This window comes from Neopsephotus bourkii, unplaced genomic scaffold (genome assembly GCF_033783945.1).
Source record: "Neopsephotus bourkii isolate Nb327-2 ecotype Australia unplaced genomic scaffold, CSIRO-AGI_Nbou_v1 NB_1820, whole genome shotgun sequence".
Classification (NCBI taxonomy): Eukaryota; Metazoa; Chordata; class Aves; order Psittaciformes; family Psittacidae; genus Neopsephotus; species Neopsephotus bourkii.
In genome coordinates this window covers 6567700-6588827 of record NW_026902293.1, presented here as the reverse complement: position 1 = coordinate 6588827, position 21128 = coordinate 6567700, and the positions used below count along the sequence as shown (strand labels likewise).

Sequence of the window (21128 nt, the reverse complement as noted above, 5' to 3'; positions counted from 1 at the left end):
CACATGCGCTGCCCTCAGGCACTGGGGGAGGTACAAGCCTCGTTAATAATCTCCAAAATGCAGCCCAGCCAGAGCATATCCAGTGAAGTAACAGCTTGATGACAATGTTGAGCTTGTTCCAGGAGCTGAACACAAGTCCCAGGCTCTGCCTCTTCCCCTGTGTTAGTTCATAGTCTGCTTGAGCCCAATGGGCAACAGTTGACTTTTCCCTGCACCTATGAAGGTAAATGAGTTTGATGGGCAGCCTTCCAGGCGGCATGGGCACAAGCTAAAGTCATTTGACACAGCAAACTCAAGCCATCGTTTGTCTGGCTGAAAGAGTTCTATGGACATAGACAAAGGAACATGGTAACTTTGGCAGTCCTGTGACATGCATTTTTGGGTCACAGAACACCAGTGGTACCAAAGTGCTGGGAGCATGTGCAAAAAAACCTCTGGACTGCTCACTGTCTTCAAGGCCAGCAAAATATTAGGCAGCCTGTGATGTATCTCTGCCTTCATTGTTGAAACCTCATGTAAATGACTGTGTTCTCACTGAGGCAAAGAATGAAGGTGCATATAATTTTCTAGTCTAATAGTTAACATCTGGGATACAAGTAAATCAAATCTCAGTCCGCATATCAAATCAAACAAAATGAAGATCTCAGAAGAGTTCTCACACTGCATGAAAAGCATTCCATCTTTCAGTTATGACAAAGCCTTCTTGCTACCATTTTTTAAGGAAGTGGACAGAGCTACCTGAGGTACCTCAGCCCAGGAGGCAGCTTAATGCAGTCAAGACATGGATGCCTTACTAGGTTTAAGTAGGATGGCTAAGGCTATCTTCTTCACCTCTGTGCTTCTTAATGACATGTTCGATGAGTTCTCCACTCAAGATGCTGTCTTTTGTAAATCCCATTCTCAAGACATCCAACCAGTGCACATTGCATGAGGAATTTTAATGTTCAACAGAGGCAGTGTTGCAATGCTATGTAATACAGGACTTTCTACTGTAATACCCAACTCCCTTAGAGAATATTGTCATATATTTGTTTCTGCAGTACTTACTAAGGGCCTAGCCCTCAACTGTGAATGTTACTGTATGTCCCCAAAAAGCATAATTGTTTTACTCCCAGTTAGGAAAAAAAAAAAATAAAATCTATCCATAAACCCAGGAAATACATGTGGAAGCTGGTATTTGCATTAATTTCTTCTCCCTGATGCTGGAACATAAAGAGGGACCACATGTGCTTTTTCCTTTCTCCTCATATTGCAAGCTCTGCAAAGCAAGAGGGTTACTCACCCTCCTGCAACTGTTTCTTATTACAGAGCTCCCTTAGGCTCCCAGAAAGATATTCCTTCACCCAGTTCCATCAAAGTGGGAGCAGTAGAAACTTGAATAAATAATTGCATGTTATAACAGAGCAGGATAATAAAATTTTGGCAAACTGCATTGGAATCTGACTAGCTCATTAGAAAGTGATTGATTCTGATGAGATAGTAAGCTGAGGAAGTCGAAAGGAAGATTCAAAAAAGAGAGAGGGTACTGACACCCAGTTGCATGAAAATAGGATGGATTTAGCTGCATTTTGGGTCTTGGAGCTCTTCCATTTACATTGGGTCAGAGAGAAAGAGACATCTGGAGGGCTAGCATGGAATGGAAATATTTAACATTAATTTATCATTATCTTAGCCCTCCCCAAAAAAATCTAAAATTATTCACTTATGAAGGATTGGATCAACAATGACACTTATTAGAAGTGTCAAGGACTCACAATACCAGCAACAGTCAGTAGCAGCTGCAAGTCATCAGCTCACATGAAGAACCATGTAGTTAGAGTACTTCAGTCTTTTAAGTCTTCTTGTCAGTCTCCCCAGTCTTTCCCCCATTCCCAGGCTTCCAGAGTTGGAAAATGAACTGACAGAGGACTTATATTCAGCTTTTTAAACATGAGTCTTTAAGTGCAATGAGGATAATGTGCTCAGGAAAAAATAGAACACAGTGACAAAGAAGACAATGACCAAGAAGACCAAAAAAAAAAAAAACCCCAAAACCTAAAACTGCAAAATGAGCTACAGACAAAGCCCAGATATAGTCCTGATGCTGTCGTAACACAGTATGCCTGACGAATAACAGAGATATGAACAGAGGGGTCAACAGAGTTGCCGAGATTACTATGATTACAAGGACTGAGCTTCGGATTTTTCTATATTAGAATCAGAAAACCAGAACTGGTTTAAGACACATCTCTTTTGAATCCATTTTGGTTTGAGTAGTAAATTAACACCAACCTGTCATATTAATGACATGCTCTGGCCCTCAAGGGAAAAATAAAGGTGGAACTAGAATTCTTCCAAGACACGGCAGTTTTGTACCTTAAAAACCATCAAATAACACCAATTTCACTTTTTTTCCAGAGAAAGTATTTTGGGATTAACTGCAAGTAGTTGGTCTATTGAAGAGTGTTAATGTTTTAGTTAAAGCCATTTGAAGACTTCAACCTGAGTTATTACATGGCCTGACAATATTCTCCAGCATTGTCAGTACTAGAAGAACAAGAAAAGCCAGTGAAAATAAGAGTTGAGTCACTTTCATTCTCAACGTGAGACGGAGACCTGCACTTGGGTTAAAATTTGGCACAGCTACAGGCTGGGCAGAGAAGAGATTCAGAGTACCCCTGCGGAGAAGGACTTGGGGGTGCTGGTTGATGAGAAAATGAACATGAGCCAGCAGTGTGTGCTTGCAGCCCAGAAAGCCAACCGTATCCTGGGCTGCATCAGAAGGAGTGTGACTAGCAGGTAAAAGGAGGTGATCCTGCCCCTCTACTCTGCTCTCGTGAGACCTCACTTGGAGTACTGTGTGCAGTTCTGGTGTCCTCAACATAAAAAGGACATGGAACTGTTGGAACAAGTCCAGAGGAGGGCCACGAGAATGATCAGGGGACTGGAGCACCTCCCATATGAAGATCGGCTGAGAAAGTTGGGGATGTTCAGCCTGGAGAAGAGAAGGCTGCGTGGAGACCTCATAGCAGCCTTCCAGTGTCTGAAGGGGGCCTATAGGGATGCTGGGGAGGGACTCTTCATTAGGGACTGTAGTGATAGGACAAGGGGCAATGGGTTCAAACTTAAACAGGGGAAGTTTAGATTGGAATAAGGAGGAAATTCTTTCCTGTTAGGGTGGTTAGGCACTGGAATGGGTTGCCCAGGGAGGTTGTGAATGCTCCATCCCTGGCAGTGTTCAAGGCCAGGTTGGACAAGGCCTTAGGTTGACATGGTTTAGTGCGAGGTGTCCCTGCCCATGGCAGGGGGGTTGGAACTTGATGATCTTAAGGTCCTTTCCAACCCCAACTGTTCTATGATTCTATGAAAATTCAGACATACATTTCTCTATGCTGACAAGCTGGTCTATCAGAGGTAAGGTATCTTTCAAAAGTACCAAAAGTCACACTGTCTAGCAATGTCAGCATTAGTCTCCATTAGTCAGCCCATAGAAACACAAGTATTGCAGTGCAGAAGTCAAGCGTGGGGTTTGCCCTAGTGTGATCCATGCACAACTTAAATGTTTTGAATAAATTCCCAGGATAGTGCAAACACGGAGAAGATTTTGCACAAACGGATTGTATTCTTGTTGCAGAATTTTCCTTGCATACAATGGATCATCTATGCTGGTAAGGAAAGAGAAGACAATGCCTCCTGTCCCATGCTCCCTCCTCACTGTGCCTAGTGGAGGAAGCTTTACTATAGACCCATAGTGGTCTGTGTTTATTCCAGCTATTTCCTTCTGCCTTTAAAATCTGCATTTATAAGGCAGAGTCACATAGCCTTGGTTTCTGGCCTTTCACAATGCAGAGTTAAAAGGCAAACTCTTCTCTGATGTTCAAATGAGTGTATCCTTCTGAAAAGCTTCATCACAAAGAAGTTTGAAAAAATTATCCTGATGGTCCTATTACAAAGCAGTGTATTTTGGTGTCTGGCAGAGAACAAAGCAAATGCAAAGATACCCCTTCTTATCACTCACTAATCTGGACAAAAGGAAAGTGATGAGGAAGAAAATAAATGGGCACTGAAAAGAGTAGCAGCATATCTTTCATTCATTTTATTTGCCTCTTTCTTAATGACTGTGGTAAACACTGGGTTTTTTCCTGAGTAGACTTTGTCATTTACAGTCTGCTCTAGTTGCTTTCTTTCTGAAAGAAACATAAGGGCAGTGGGGAAAGAAGTGGGGAGAGCTTTGCCTTCTTCCACTATAATGCCAATGCTGTAGACGTTAACAGGTTGCATGGTCCATCCCTTTTGGGAAGAGGATCAGACACAAAATGAGTCCTTTCTTGAATGAGCATTTACAGAAACCTACACTTGATACATCCTTGAAGGATCATCTTGGAAGTGGCTGTATGTCCTGATGTGTTTGAAGTATCTTAGGATATGCCTCCAGTAATTAATTTGAGCAGCAGTGGCAGCCTAGCCACAGCGTAAGCAACAAAACCCACAGAAGCAGCTGGATGATTACTCAGAGGCTTTAATCCACATGGAAACCTTTTGATCTCAAACAGGACTGCTCTTCTACCAATACCTGAGCTGTAATGTTAGCTCATGCACTTTTACAGAAGGCGTAATCCCTTTAGACTTTTTAAATTTAGCATCTGGAGCTACTTAGGAGGGATTTTTGCCCCACTTTTTTTTAAGAAAAAAAAAAGTCCATATAATGTTCAGTGTAGTAAACCCCTGAAACCTGCCTGAAGTGTATAGGCTCTGCTACAGTACAAATGCCAGTGCCTATACTGAGTGAATAATGGATAATGAATGTTTCATTCCACACATTTAACTTTTGTTTCTTGGGTTGCCCAAAGGCAAATCACATTAGTCATAATCACTTGCTGAGTAATTTCCACAAATTAGTTCTGGTCTGTAGCTCCATTGCCCACAGTGCTTTGTTATTAATCATTATTATAAATTGATTCCTTCATCGGCTGGTTCTGTTAACTTGTAGGTGACAAAATATTGCTTTTTTCCCTGTTGGGGTGGACACAGCATGTAGACCTGCAATGGCAGTGAAAATAGGCAGCCCCACAGATTAAAATTTGTCTGCTATGAGTTCTGAAAAGTTGCTTAAACTTACATGTATTCAGCCAAAAAAGTCATTCACAGTAATGAAGCAAAAAGCCTAAACGTACTGAGTCTGATGGACAACCATCCCGGCCTGCATAGCAGCCACATTTGGCTCTGGCAATGACTGCTCTTGATCCAGTCAGGAAGAGCAGGGGCTCAAAAGCTCCTATGCATTGTTCACTTCCATGTATGGAACTACTTCTTAGGGCAGTAGGGGTGTCTGAGGTAGTAAGAAATGAGACAGGCATGGAAGAGAGCACCATGCTCTTTTTGAGGCAAGACACGCCAGTTTCTGGTTTTCACCATGACAAAGGTAGTAGCAGCTGGAGGTGCCATCAGCTCCTACATCAAGTTTCTTTCCCTTTCTGTGGGGAAGAAAAACAAAAGCCTGGTAACTGTGCTCAGCAAACCACCCCAGAACCTTGAACACCTTTTCCACAGTCCCTGTGCCAAAGACCACTAGGGCAGATATGAGTGAGTATGACATGGGTGAATGACGGTGGAGCTCCTCCTCCAACTTTCATGTAAGAATACAAATATTTTGCACAGCAGTGTTAAGGAACATTTTCATGTGGTTGTGATAGACTAAAATGCAGCAAATTCTTTAGCAATTCGAGTACAAACTCATGGAATTATTTATTTTCCTAGCTATACTGTCACAGTTTTTGGACTGTCTGCTGCTCTAACACAATTACAGCCACCGATCTTAAATTTTAGATGTTCTGCTGCAGTCCTTTGCTCTTATAAATACTATCTCTTTTTGTAGATACATTACAAATATTTGTTCCTGACAGTGCTGAAGACCAGAAATACATTTTTGCAGGCAAATGATTACACTAATCGACAAGCAAAAGAAATATTTAGCATGATAGTAGCACAATGCGCTGAGTATTACAGAACTGCCCATTCTCTGTCCCTTGGGCTCCTCTTGTTCATCCATTGTCCCTGTGCTTCATACACCTCTCCAATGACTGGCTATTGTCCGCTACTCATTCTTGTTTAGAAAACAATTTGAGGAGCCTGTTGCTGATTTATGAGCCCTTTAATGGTTTTAATTCTGTTGGACCTGACTGACAGAAGCAAATGTCACATTCCCAAGTGCTTTGCAATGAAACCAGGATTTGCTCAGGTCCTCAGACCTGGCAGATTCTGTTTATCTTCTCTGGAATTCTCCTTTGTAAGCATTATTTTTGAAGCACTACTTCATTTGAGCCTTGACTGATAATGTCTACTTCACTGGTGATCTACAAGCATTTTTTATGACATATGCCTGACTGGAATAGAGGCTGTTTGTATTGGTAGCAAAGAAGCTACTGCTCTGTGAACATTCCTGGCATAATAGAGTTACACCACTCATTCCTCAGTAGCTCTCACAAAAGAAATTCCTGGGCACAGCCAGGCACTTTAACTTCGTGAGGAGCCAGCATAGCAGCCCTTGAAGCCACAACTCCATTCCCTTTTGTTTGTTTTCTAGCCCTTACAGCAGCTGCTTATCCATTGTAATCCCTGAATTGATCCTGTCATTGCAGTTCAGGGAATCAGAAACATATCTCATAGGGGAAAAGAATCACTTGGCTATAAATCTGACAGCTTACAGCTCCATAGGCAAATGCTGAAAAAAGGCTTCAGAGAAAAAAAGCCTGTCTGAAAATGCAGTAAGAAAGCCTCTCTGCCCAAATGGAGCTATTCTTACTTTATGGAAGGAGAGAGTTAGCTCAGTAGCCAGGACTACATGTATTTTACTTTGCACATACAGCAAATATATCTATATAGTCAGATGCTTTAGTCATCAGTCCGGATTTTACCCTAATTCATAGTTAGGGTTCCAGTCAGATATGGGAACATCGGTGACAGCAGAGGTTATTCATCAGTATATCAAAATACGCATCTGTAAACCACTTCCCAGTCTCAGAAGGAAAATGTTCCAGGAAAACTTGAATAGGAAGATGCAAGATAGAACAGGAGAGCCCATGTAGTGAGTGTATTGCTCTCACAAGACACAGAAAGCCTGAACTTTCTGGAATGGGGGAATCTGCTTTCTCTTTTACTGGTGAGAAAGCCTGAGTTCAACAAAGTCATCAGCACAGCCCGAGTAGGAGCAGGATTAGACCCAGGGATTACTATTACATTTCTCATGCAGTGCAGCAACAACTACAAAATGAACCAAGCCATAAATAGTTTAATAAGAAACAAAATAGGGGTTTGGTTGGGTCTTCTTAATGAGTCTGTTAAAGACTGTTTCACGTCTGTCAAATATACTTAACCCAGTGGCATCTGTATTTGTAAGAACGGATGTTCAATTACCGCTTAATAGTGTATGCAATTTTCCTCAGCGACTCTCTTGAGGATAGCCTATGACTTCTTTTCTGCAGTATAGAGCCCTGTGTAAAGTTATACCAGTGTAAGCAGAGTGGCAAGACCATTACTGTGTTATAGTTCCACAAAGATCTGCAAAACTCAAAACTTCAAGCTCTGCATTGTTCGCATTCTGTTCCTGCCAGTGTTACGGCTGCTGCAATCCTATGAATCAATCTTGATTTATTGGCACAATTATTCTTACCAGCCCACTGAAAAGCAAATAAATATTGAAAAGTTAGAGCCAATTAAATGTCTAGTGTGCTCAATCAGAAACTTAAATTACTTTGCACCAGCAACTAGGACTACCATGTAAGTCCTTCTAGAAAGCACAGGGAATCCCACACTTAATTGCCACTGGACCATGTTGCTGCACATAAAGGGCAGCTGAAGGAGATTTGCAGTCAGGACTGCCAATTAAGGAACTTAATGGGCAGGAGCAAGTGAGGATGAAATCAGTCCTGATTCTGAAAACATTTGCAAGAGTGAAGACATTAGGGGGGAGCCATTCTACACTTTCCAGGTGAACTACATCACAGCTATAATTATCCGCCAGTGTAAGAGTCAACAGGAATCATTCCTCCTTCATTCTTTTCTTTGCAAATATACCAAGAGAAGCCTAAAATTCTGTTTGTTGCACACTATACATGTGCATATGATGGATGTTTCTTGTATATAATGTGATGAAGCCTCCTATAGTCAGACCTCTGACATCAGTGAGAGTACAGCAGTTTCTGCTTCTCCTGTTCTCTACCTTGTATTATCAGATTTCTAACTGAAAATATATCTACTGATATGCTTGGGGTGTTTATGCGTTTATACGCAAGCATACGGATGTAAATGGAAAATCCATATATCCTGAGAGAGCCTATTACATCCTGAGAGAGCCTATGACATGCTGATAGAGCCCATGAGCAAAGAGGACCACTGCTTGCATTACTGACTGTGCATTCCCTTTTATAAGACCCTCAGAAATGCTAAGCCATTTCAACTGATAACATCATAACAATAATTATATTCTGAACTTTATAGCTGACAGAATTTCTCAACGAAATCCATTCACAGTGATGTTAAGGACAAGGCCAGCTTTTGCACATGTATTGCTGTATACAACTCAGTAAGTATAAAAGCTGGAATTGCCAGGTAGTAAAGCATAACAAATTTGCTGTCTTCATGGGCTATAACACAGATAAATCATATAAACAATTTTGTCCAGATACTGGATGTAAATCATGGCAGAGTTATTCTAGTTATTTTCAATGACAGGCATCAATCATCTCTTTTGATTGATACATGATCACAGACATGATGAGAGGGCGAAGCCTCTTCCTTTCAGGCTAAATGGAACAAGAAATTAAACACCTGTTTACAAAAGAGTAGTGAGGAACAACTGGAGGCTGCTGCCCAGTAAAATGGCTTTAATTACAAAGTATGAGCCAGGCTAAGCCCGGTGGTCTAAAAAAAAAAAAAACAACAGGTATTTATTTCAGTGATTTGAATAAAAAAAAAGGGACTACGGGATTTATGCAGCCATGGATGTATTCCTTGGGAAAAAACAAGGAGGCAGCTTTCTTCCCAGGCTCCCTTTCCACAGGCACAGAACAAACTGGAGGAAAACCTGGAACTAGTGAAGAAAATAACTCCCTGGTCTGGTTTCTGTCTTGGCAAGGCAACAGAGCTTTGTGTACATCGTTTGTGATATGTAGGCTTATAGCAATGAAATGTTTGTATTCTTGCAAAATTATCTGCATCACTTCTAATTTAGGAAGAAATTCTGAATCCTCTCAGCTGAGTACCAGAATCTTCTAAAATATTTGTCCCTTTGCCCTGTGCTGACTTTTCATCACTATACTGACCAAAAGCTTGAGACATGGCTAATGACCTCAGGGTTTCTGTAGATTGGAAGGTGTCCAGGCAAGACCTGATACATTTATATTCTTGAGCTGCCTTTAACATCTCAGTTTAAAAAGAAACTGCCTACAAGGAAAACAGTCCTTTGGGTTTGCTTTCCTAAGCACAGGTTGAATCCAGGGACTTTTATGGGATGAGTGAGGTTGAAAAAAGAATGTACAGTTAAAAAAGAATGCACAGTTAAAAAAGAATGCTTACTATGTAGTCGCAATTATTAATTATGCCTTTTTGCTAAATAAATCAATAATGTGCTTAAATCCTCTAGGAAAAGGGATCTGTCTGTATGCTTTTACATACAATTTCTTCTTATAGAAAGCAAGTCAGGATGTTCATGCCCCCGGTGAGATTCTGGGAAAGAGCATTCACTAGGCATCTGCATATCCAGCACCATCCCTGAGAACCGGTACCTGGAGTCACACCAGAGCGCAGCAGCAGGCACCAAGTAGTTGGTCGCCAGATCCCAAGTGTGAGCCTGCTGAAAAATCCTGCCTGGACCTTTGCTTATTGTCCAGAGGCTTGAAACAGCCCAAAACCCTCTAAGGGCAACCTGCTGCCTAACAGATAAGAAAAGACATGCAAAGGAGAGAGTTCTGAAAGGGAGATAAATATACTTAGGTTTGCAGACATACTCTAAAGCATAGCTTCTCCTCTAGTCTCGAGATACCAGGTGAAATTTTGAAGTTGAAATATTTGTCTGTGTATTCGGGGGGTTCTGTAGGATTTCTGCATCTGTTCCTTTTGTAGCTGGAGAATGTTCCCCCCACCTAGCAAATCCCACCACCCACATAAGCACATAATGTTGTTTGGCTCTAACTGGTACACCATCCGTACTGCTATATAACAACTAATGTTCAATGTGTGGCAATAACAACACCCCATCGTAAAGAGGATAGGAGAACAATTCATATCACTACCAGTCGCTAGCCAGTGGAGCAGAAGATGGAAATGCAGGGCATGCTTGCCAGAGGAATAAAGCTGAAAGAACAGTGATGACCCCAATGGAACCCTCAGTACCTATGGGATATGGAGTGATGAAGTCTCCTAAAGCTGACAGTGAGTAAAGAATAGTTGGACTTGCTCAGACCCAACATGCCTGCTCTGAAATCCATCTTCCATTTTTCAGTTTTCATGCGCTGTCTCTGTGTCATGCCACGGAGAAGCTGAAAGCTGCAATATAAATAACATGTCTGCTGGAGAAATATGTTTCTTGTTATATGCTTTATAAAGTAAAATTAAGTCAGCCACTGAAGTGATGCTCTGGACAGCACAGGTAACATCTACCAGATGAGCCCTGAATGCTTCGTTTACATTGCAGAGGATAAGAAGTAGGACTCAAATAAAACCAAATTACCCAAATAGGAAACTGAGCTGAAGAGGAACAATCTGAGTTCTAAAAATGGGATTATTTTCTTTTGTCTCACTTCCAGGACAATGCCAGGAGTGAAATATTGCATTTTCGCCAGCACACGATAGCAGTGTGCAATAGACTGCTGACTTCATTACAAGTTAAAAGAAGATTTCTTCTGCTTTTGGTATTCCCTTGCAGACAGTAATGTGAAGGGCAGTTATAATAGTGCAGAAATGAAAGAGCTTGTGATCTTGAGACCAATAGAGTGAATACTGGTTGGTTTACCCCCTCCAATTTCCCAACATTAATCCTGAATAGCTCTCAAGAACAAAGACAAGTTTCAGGTGTATCTCAACCACAATTTTTTTTTTCTTTTCATTTTTGTAAATTCTTTTTCCAATTTTGTGTGATTAGATATTGCCACTGGCCAGGAAACACTTAGGTTTCTCTTAGCTTATGTATAACAATTTGGTGTTATTTTTATAAAGGTGGCTCAAGCTCAGCTGATTGATATGCTGTTACTCCAAGAGCAACAAATATACCTTCTGTAATGTGTATTCTAGGAATAAATCTTGGAACTCAAATACACATTTCTAATTCACCATGTGTGAAATCAACTATGTTGAATTAGAGGGGAATGTTACTGGATGACTCTATTCAAAATGCAGAAGATAGATAAACTAACAAGCAAACATAAGGTGTTAGCACAGTGAGAGAATCTTTATTTATATGCAGCATTTAGCACCATTATAACATGAGTTCAGTTTCTACTGGCCATCTGTCATATCTGGTGTCAGCTTCACAAGCCTTGTGAACTTTGCCATTCCTGGTGTTAGACTTCAAAAGGCACTGCGCCCACCCACCACTATCGCACGGATCCACAGACCATATTGTGGCAGCATGAAACAAAGAGGGCTTTTGGCAAGAAGAGGCTGCCCCTGCATTTGAGGGCTTTTGGCCTTCCAAAGCAGCAGGCATTTTATTGGATTAATTGGACCGAAGTGACTACTGCCTGAAGAGGTAGCATCAAGTTGAGCCTCATACATTTTCTTGATAATCAGAATATTATTACTCAGGGTGATTTAGAGGAATAGTGGGAATTAAACCTGTGCTGCAAGATTGTACTCTCTTCAAATGAGGTTCGTAGCAAGACCAGGCAAAATGCATTAGATATTTTCAAAATAGCTTGTAGGGCAAAGAAGAAGCCAGAAGCTGTTAAAATATAGATGACAAAAACCTCTTTAGAAATCTGGAAAGCAAGGAAGGAAGGGACATTCATGAGCTGTATCCATGACTTTCATCAATGCAGGCTAGCACAGCTGATTGCAATAAATTTCAAAAGATCTTTATCAAGTATTAATTCTTTTTTTAATTCTCTGTAAGAACTATAGGGGCATGGTGATCCCTCTCAATTCCCCTCTTTGTATTCAGCTTACAAATTTACATATTTTTAAGGTCTGTTGATCTTGACATGCATATTTGTCACATTGGCACAGAGGTTGTTGCTGAGACTTGTTTCCATTGTCCCCTGAGACTATCCAGCAGCTCTGGGAAGAGGTTTGTTAACTTGTGTTCTCCCCACTCTCCTCACACTGGCTAAGGATGAACTGTTCTCACCTGTGTTGATCACTACGTGCATCTGTTGTTGGTACAGCTGAGCAGTACAACAGTATCTGCTGCAGGGTGCAAAACACAGATTTTCAAGTCCCTGTCTGCAAACTTTCTTGCTTTCTTGAAAACTCGTATTTTGGGCTAAAACCCCCAAGTGTATTTCAAATTTGACAACAAAAGAAGATAAAAATGGACAAGAAGCATCCCTTAGGTATGTGCAAATATAGATAGCACATAATAATTGTGGTATCATTTAGTAGTTCTCGGTTTTTTACAAGATTATAATAATTGTATTAGCTTAATCCTGTTATTTTGACATTTCATGTAAAATTACTGTATAGATCACCGCTTCCTTCGTAGTACTGGTGCCCTTCTCTTAGCTCTGATCTCCTTATTTTCAAGAATAAAATTTAGGTAGGCTTTGCAAACAGCACTGATGTATGCTACACTTTCTATCTCCCTTTAGTGTTCTTTCCTTTTACTGCCCTAGTGAACATAAGATATACCTTGTGAAATAAAAAGACTCATGGAATCCCTAAGAGATAACACATAGGAAATGTATAGTAGTTTGAGGAGATGCATGAAGCTGGAGGAAGCTTTTGTTTCAAGCTGTTTGAGGAGGCACATTCCTGAGAATGTTCTCTCTTCCCATTGGCAAATCTCCTATGAGAGTTGTGGTAAACTGGACACAGTCATTTCTCAAAATCTGCTCCATTAGCATAGATGTTGAGCTGGACCAGCCAATACAATTCTATTGTCTATGCCCAGAGTGATTGCCTACAAAGCTTCAAGCATGCCATCTTCTGGATTTCCCCACCTACACTGAATGCATATGAATTACAGGTTGGTTCCTGCACTACAGGTGGACTTGTGGCAGCCCAGCAGCCCCTTCCACATCGTTGAAGGTACTGTCACCGACGTGCGAATACCACAGAACACATCCCGAGAACTGCTGCCCTACCTCCAGCAAGCAAACATCCAGTACACGTAAGCCTGTGCTTTGTTTTCTGTGCCTTGCTCCAGAGATCTGGCCTCCAAGGCAGGTCTGCAACTACCATGCCAAGCGCACCTGAGAATACGTTCCACATCATAGCAATTAGACTGGCAGACTGCTGGACATTGCCAAGAAAACAACCACTTTAATGGGAGAGCAGAAAATCTCCCACAGGCAGGCAGTTTTAATTAAATGTCCTTCTTCTGAGTCAAGCTGAAGTGTTTTCAATGTATATGAAATCACATATGTTAAGAGAGGGGTGGTAATTACTAACCCTACAGCTTGCTTTGCCTCTCTCTGTATTTAACAGGAGCAAGGTTTGTTTACAAGTGTGCTGCTGCTAGAGCAGAGGCGAGCCTTCTTCATGAATTATAAAGGAATGTACTAGTTCTCTTAAAAATCTCCATTTCTCATAATCCAATGCAAGTCCTACAGAACAAATACACTCTAAGGATCACATATCATTTATACCATTTCTTAAAAGCTTTCATGACAGTTTTGGAGCATACTTATGATCTCATATTTATCAATATGATATACTAGACAAGAGTAATGATCTTGTCATTAAAGCCTTTTCAATGAAATGCCTAAGCATCTGAACAATCAACTGATGAGTTATTTGAATTCTCAAACATTTGCTGAATAAAGCTCTACGTGAGGCTATTTATACTTGTTTCTCAGTGAGGAAAGGATAGCACGAATCATATTGTATATTATATCTATTATCAGAATTCCATTTTTATTATGACAGTGGTCTCTTATTATTTCTTCATTCTAAAAACACAAAAACAGACATAAGGAAATTAATTATGCATGCCCAGTAGCTGAAGTTCAGAGGGAATTTCATGTGGGTGCAACACTGCTTTGGTTTTATTTGTGTTTAAAAATAAGATGGGAATTTCTGTAATTGTTTTCCTGTACTTATACAACAAGTGTCCCTTAACTGCTGTGCCCCAGCATTTGTGGTCACGTCTGCTGCTGTTCCTGCTCACAGTAATCACCTTTAATAAAATGACAGAAGGTGACTTTTATGTGTTACAAACACTCCCTGTACTTGAAGACCTTTATTTAAGTCGCAGAGCAGGTTGTGCAAGGGCAAAACCTGTGAGACCAAAGGGTCTCCGTAGTTTACCTGAAACAGAGTGCCACAAATCCATTTATTTTCCACAGGGAAAATGTCATCTCTGACATTTGCTGCACAAGATGTTGGTGCTTAGAAGGAAGCCGGGCAGCATCTTGTCAACTCCAAACTGTTTCTTTGGTCTCCTTCATCTCCCCACTGCCCATTTCAGACTCCTTGTACACTGGGTCCCAGCCACCAGGAGCAAAACCCCGCAAAGCCTCGGATGAGCATGTGCTTGTCCTGATAAGCCCCGTGGGATCTGTAACTCCACAAGAGCAGGGAGGATTTACCATGAGAGCAGCAATAGCTATAGTCAGGGAATGGCAGGAGAAGGGCTGCTGGGATGGCTGTGCCCAGCCATGTCCCCTGCACATCCAGGATGGGGACCACAGCCCTGAGCTGGAGTGCAGCTCCACAGCCAAGGGACTGAGGTGCTGGGCAAGGCTTCAGACAGCTCCTTTTCTTATGGCTTTTTTTTTCACGTGTTTAAAAAATGTATTTTTCACAAAATATTTGAAAATGAGTTAAATTGCTACATCGTTTGGGAGCTGGAAAAGGTGAGGCACACACCATGTAAAACTTCAGGCTGACACCTAAATTGTGTCGAATTTTCAAAGACAAGAGAGCATTAAGCAGCCCTAATAATGAACAAGGCAACCAGCTCTTGCCTATAAGACAGGCTTATCTGTCCCAGTGTTTGACTTCATGACAAGAAAATGGTCATGAAAACAAACGAGGCATCAGATAAGCTCTTACTCCACCAAGTTGCCTCAGTTGTAAGTTCTCTGGCAATTAAGCCACTTAGGTTATATTAGGACCTGAGTGACTTAAGAGCCTTTGTGTTATAAGCACAAACAGTACACAGTCATTTAAGAGTAAAGAAAGATTATTAAATCTCATTTGGAGTACAAGCACATAAACAATCAGGAGTTGTAAAATTAAATCTGTTACTGTAAAAGTGAACAAACAGAGCTTGATCCTGGTAGGTTCTTATATTAATCAGAATTAAGCAAAGCAGACAAGTATTCTTTTAACATATTGAACACTCTAATGACTTGAATACAACCACTGCTTTAGCCTAACCACAGGCTTAAATGCTTTACAGTCTTAGAATGTATAGCAAGTCAAGACTATAAGCCATTAGTTTGATTAATGAAACTGGTAGATGTAGATAATTCCTAATTATACAATTGCTTCACTAATACATTTGAAGATGGGTATAACCTTTACTTTGATATTGTATGTAGATAGACCTATTTGAGGCATCTGCTGCACAGCCGAGTTAGGGTTAGAGTTAACACAGTTTCTTTCCATCTTCTTTTCAGTCATTGCCGCTAATGCCTATAGAAGTTTAAAAGGTTGAATGTGACCATCGTTTCGAGGGAACGATGGTATGGTGATTGCACATTGCCATGCTTTAGGAGAAGGTGGCATACAAGGATGACTCGCAGTTTTACAGAGATGTCATTGTACAGTGATGTTGTTACTGATGTTTACTGTAGTGACAGGACAAGGGGTAACGGGTTAAAACTTAAACAGGGGAAGTTTAGATTGAATATAAGGAGGAAATTCTTTCCTGTTAGGCTGGTGAGGCACTGGAATGGGTTGCCCAAGGACATTGTGAATGCTCCATCCCTGGCAGTGTTCAAGACCAGGTCGGACGAGGCCTTGGGTGATATGGTTTAGTGTGAGTTGTCCCTGCCCGTGGCACGGAGGTTGGAACTAGATGATCTTAAGGTCCTTTCCAACCCTAACTATTCTATGATTCTATGTCAGTGACAATATTATCAGCTCCTGCCAATATATAATGGAAAAGATAGATGCTCCAACTTCTTCAGTATTATTCTTTATGGATGTTTTCTGTTTTATTGTATTTTTATCATAAAACTGGAAAGTTCTGAGCTTACACCACTGCTTCTGCATTTTGCTCTTAAGGCAAAGAGCCTCTCCCTTTTTATTGCAGGCAGATTTAATTTTCATTAGTATTGATACATGTTTTTCCTGAGTTATTTTAAAATAACTGGCAAGCAACTACTGCAGAGGAGATAACAAACCACACAAAAAAAACACACACAACAAGATTTTTTGTTGTTGTTTGTTGTGTTTCAGACAGAATAATAATACTGCCAAGTTCTTAATTTTTTTGTTGTGCCTCTACAACTTGTAGGTGTATGTAATGTTCCATGCCAGTACAATAACTCCCAAAAGAAATTATGTGCATGTTTTTCTAAGCCTAAAAAGATTTTTAAATGGTTTTGAAATCAGTTTTTGATGATCCATGATTACTTGGTATAACTGGATTGTAAAAGAATAGATCAAATGCTGCTCCATAAACAAATGAAAGCAGCTTCTCCTTTGCATTGGCTACATTATTTACATCTTTCTGTTTTATTCACTTAACAAGCTCATTGTGGTTTTTGAAGTCTTTGTTACATTTCAAAGCAGCTGGAGTATTTCTGTAGCAGCATGTATTAAAATAAGCCTGAAGCACTCTGTTGTCAAAATATAACAGATGAAGTAATGTCAGAATTGTTTAACTACTCCTATATTTCTTCTAAATGTGATTGTTGTTCTGCTTTAGCCTGTGTGTTCTACTAGCTTTTGAGTAATGCCATTGTCTTTTTTACCTAGAATTCTCATATCAGACTTACAAGAAGCAGTAGAAAACCAAACTGGACTGAGGTCACACAGGAATCGAAGGTCCCTCTCTGAGTATAATTATGAAGTGTATCACTCCCTGGAAGAAGTACGTAAAAATTCATATTGTTCCTCTTATCCACTACACTGTTGGTTTTAATAAGGCTAAGATTTCACTCTCTTCAAATTATGGTTACCTGTTCATCTTCAGAAGTGTTCTAAATGTTTATTCTTCAAAAATAAGCAACTTCATAAAAATATATGTATTTTTTGATATTTGTAATCAAGGGTTATATTTATATGTAGCTATCTTTGACAGCTTCTGAGTTTTTTTTTTTAAATTAGGCCTTTTACTCTGATGGAATAAGAGATTTCATTGAGTGATTAGTCCCACCAAGTCATTTAAGTAAGACATATGAGCAACTGCTAAAGTATTTGTACAAGAGGCCCAAAGACTTAAAAACACTTCAATACAGACTCATGTACAAGGGATACCGTCCTGTATGATAGCTGGGTAAATAATTTCTGTTGATTTCAGAGTGCTCACGTACACAGTTTCAGTCTGTACCAATACAAAGTCGCTAGGCAGAGCATGAAGGATGCTGCACCTCAAAGAGATCTGGTGCCTGTGAATCAAATATTGCAGGTAGTATTAAACTCTTTAGGTCAACCTTTTTGCCATTGTATTTCCTGGCAGGCAAACTCAGGGACCTTCTTCCTTCATTCCATTAATATTTACTGTGGGTGGCAGATCAGCCCCATCCCCCGCTTTTTTACAAACAGCTATTGCATTTCAACAATAAAATACCTCCAACAAAAAAAATGGAAAAAAAATAATACCTTGTGACTGAGGGCTGCATCCAACCTCTGGCAATAGAGCTATGGGAGTCCAGTAATGCTTCAAGTGTGAAAACAAAACCAAACTAAGACAAAAAGAAAAAATGACAGGAAAACCCCAAAACATTCAGAGGACTGAGAGCTGGCAGTAATAAATGTGTTACAGTTGCTTCCCATGAAATGCAAAGATTGAAGCAACGCTTTCAATTCTATATTTGCAGATCCAGGATTGGATGTATCACCTGAATAAAACTCATTCAGATCTTGTTCACATGTTCTCTATTGGAAAATCCTATGAAGGGAGACCACTGTTTGTACTCAAGGTAAAGATTGAACCGTTATTAACCAGACAAAAACCTGTAATCAGGGACAGACACTTTGTTACTTATGTTATAGCATGTACACTGGAGCCCCAGGTTAGCTGTGTTTCCTAAGAATGGGTTGCTAAGATCCAAGTATCTCTGTGAACATCATCTTTAAAGAACAAAAAGCTGGAAAACTAAAAGCTGAATCCTCTTTACTTGTATTGGATATGCATGGAGACAGATTACAGGACAAGTTCAATTAGCGGGATTTGGATTTAACAGAATTGGAAAGTTTTGTGATTATAGACAATTTGGAAAGCGTTATGCTGGAGGCAGACCCGAGAGGACTCTGGAGCCCTTCACAGCATGTGCTACATAGGTTTCCTCTTTAGCTACTGACAAGGCTGTGTGCTCTCAACTTACATTATTAGAACCACAAATAAGAGCATGTCAGCAAGTTACAAAACAAATAAAACCCTAAAAAACTATCAATGTACTTTGTTTCATCTGTTGTTGCAGAGTTGTGAAAATTTGATTCTGTATAAGGCTATTTCTGTAGCATCATTTTTCCTCACCCTGATCTACGCAGTATTTGAGGATATCATTTCTCATAAAAGAGGAAATGACAAATCTCACTTTTACTGTAATTTTTTCTTGCCACAGAGCATCTTCATGATGTTGGCATACGTGCCTGTCATGATCACGGCCATACCTTTGAAAACAATATATTTGTGTTCCTTTATATGAGGAAATCCAAAATGGTTTAGTGTTTCTAATATTCTATGAATTTCTTGTTATTGTGTTTCACTAATGACATGAGATTTATTGATATTTCTATGAATATTCACACTTGAAGTTAGGTAAAAGATCACGGCCCTACAAGAAAGCTGTCTGGATAGACTGTGGGATTCATGCAAGAGAGTGGATTGGCCCTGCCTTTTGCCAGTGGTTTGTGAAAGAAGTAAGTGTTAAATGATTTACAGTCATGCAATTCCCTTAGTTCAATAAACTTGTGGTTTTGCTATAACTGATCTAACGTATTATTGGTAAGGAAAATAAATAGCTATTGTATCACCTTTATTTTATTTTTTTTATTTGTAGAACACTTAAGTGCTTGATAAATGAAGCTGATAGCAACTGCCAGACACAGCTAGGCACAGGACAGAAATATGCCAGACTCATATTGGCAGACATATGAAGTAGAATTTTATTCCAAGACCTAAAAATGTGAAGACTGTGATTCTGGTAATGATCCAGGTAAATCAGTGCCACTGTGTACTGCTTCAGATCAGTTCAGCAATATCCTTGATTTAAGGATTTAGATCAAGACACTTCTCTTTTCTGCAATTCCATTGGAATTGGAAGGTAAAATCACAGAATCATACAAAATAATTGTAAAATTGTTAAGGCTGGAAAAGACCTTTAAGATCATTGAGTCCAACTGTTAACCTAGCACTGCCAAGTCCACCTCTAAACCATGTCCCTGAAGCCACATCTACACGTCTTTTAAATATCTCCAGGGATGGTGACTCAACCACTTCCCTGGGCAGCCTGTTCCAATGCTTGACAACCATTTTGGTGACACTTTTTTTCCTAATATCTAGTCAAAACTTTCCCTGGCACAGCTTCAGTCCGGTTCCTCTTACCCTACCATTTGTTGCTTGGGAAAAGAGACCAACACCCTCCTTGCAACAACCTCCTTTCATGTGGGTTGTAGAGAGTGACAAAGTCTCTCCCGATACTCCTTTTCTCCAGGATAAACAACCACAGATCCCTCAGCTACTCCTCATAGGACTTGCTCTCTAGGCCCTTCTCCAGCTTCACTGTCCTTCTCTGGACCTGCTCCAGCACCTCAATACTAATCCTGTAGTAAGGGGCCCAGAACTGAACACGGTATTTGAGGTGCAGCCTCAGCAGTACCGAGTACATAGGAACAGTCACTTCCCTGGCCCTGCTGGCCACACTATTGCTGATACAGCCCAGGATGCTGGTGGACATCTTGGCTACCTGGACACAAGCTGGCTCATGTTCAGCAGCCGTCAATCAACACCCCCAGGGCCTTTTCCACTGGGCAGCTTTCAGCCACTCTCCCCCAAGCTTGTAGCATTGTATGGGGATGCTTTGGCCCAAGTGCAGGACCTGGCACTGAGCCTTGTTGAACTTCATACAATTGGCCTCAGCCCATTGATCCAGCCTGTCCAGATCCCCCTGCAAAGCCTTCCTCCAGCAGATCAACAGCCCCAGCCAACTTGGGAGTTGCAAACTTGCTGAGGGTGTACTTGATCCCCTCATCCAGATCATCAGTAAAGATATTAAACAGATCCGGCCCGAGTACTGAGCCCTGGGGAACACCACTTGTGACCGGCTGCCAACTGGATTCGATTCTATTCACCACCATCCAGCGAGTTTTTTTTACCCAGCAAAGACTGCACCCATCTGAGGATGAGCAGTCAGTTTCTCCAGGAGAATGCTGTGGGAAATGGTGTCAAAGGCTTCACTGAAGCCTAGGTAGACAACATCCACAGCCTTTCCCTCATCCACTGAACAGGTCACTTAGTCATAGAAGGAGGTCAGGTTAGTCAAGCAGTACATTCCTTTCTTAAATGCATACTGACTGAGCGCGATAAACAGGTGTTTAACGTGCCACATTATGGCACTCAAGGTGATCAGCTTCATAACCTTCCCCAGCACCAAGGTCAGGCTGACAGGCTTTTGGTGCCTCAGATCCTGCTATCCTCTAGTCAACTGGGACCTCCCCAGTTAGCCAGGACTGCTGATGAATGACTGAAAGGAACTCAGTGAGCAATTCTGACAGCTCCCTCAGTACCCTTGGGTGGAGTCCACTCAACCCCATAGACTTACATGTGTCTAACTGATGTAGGGGGTCACTGGCCAATTCTCCTTGGACTATGGGGTCCT

The 21128-nt window shown here is 40.8% G+C and overlaps 1 protein-coding gene across 1 annotated transcript in view; it reads left to right on the top strand.

Moving 5' to 3' along the window:
- CPA6 (carboxypeptidase A6) overlaps positions 1-21128 on the top strand; it is an 85969-nt gene that overhangs the window by 38453 nt on the left and 26388 nt on the right. Inside the window, exons 3-6 of the mRNA XM_061342884.1 lie at positions 13176-13300; positions 17062-17176; positions 18126-18227; positions 19066-19170. Of these exons, the coding sequence (XP_061198868.1) occupies positions 13176-13300; positions 17062-17176; positions 18126-18227; positions 19066-19170 (447 nt within the window). The remainder of the gene's footprint in view (positions 1-13175; positions 13301-17061; positions 17177-18125; positions 18228-19065; positions 19171-21128) is intronic.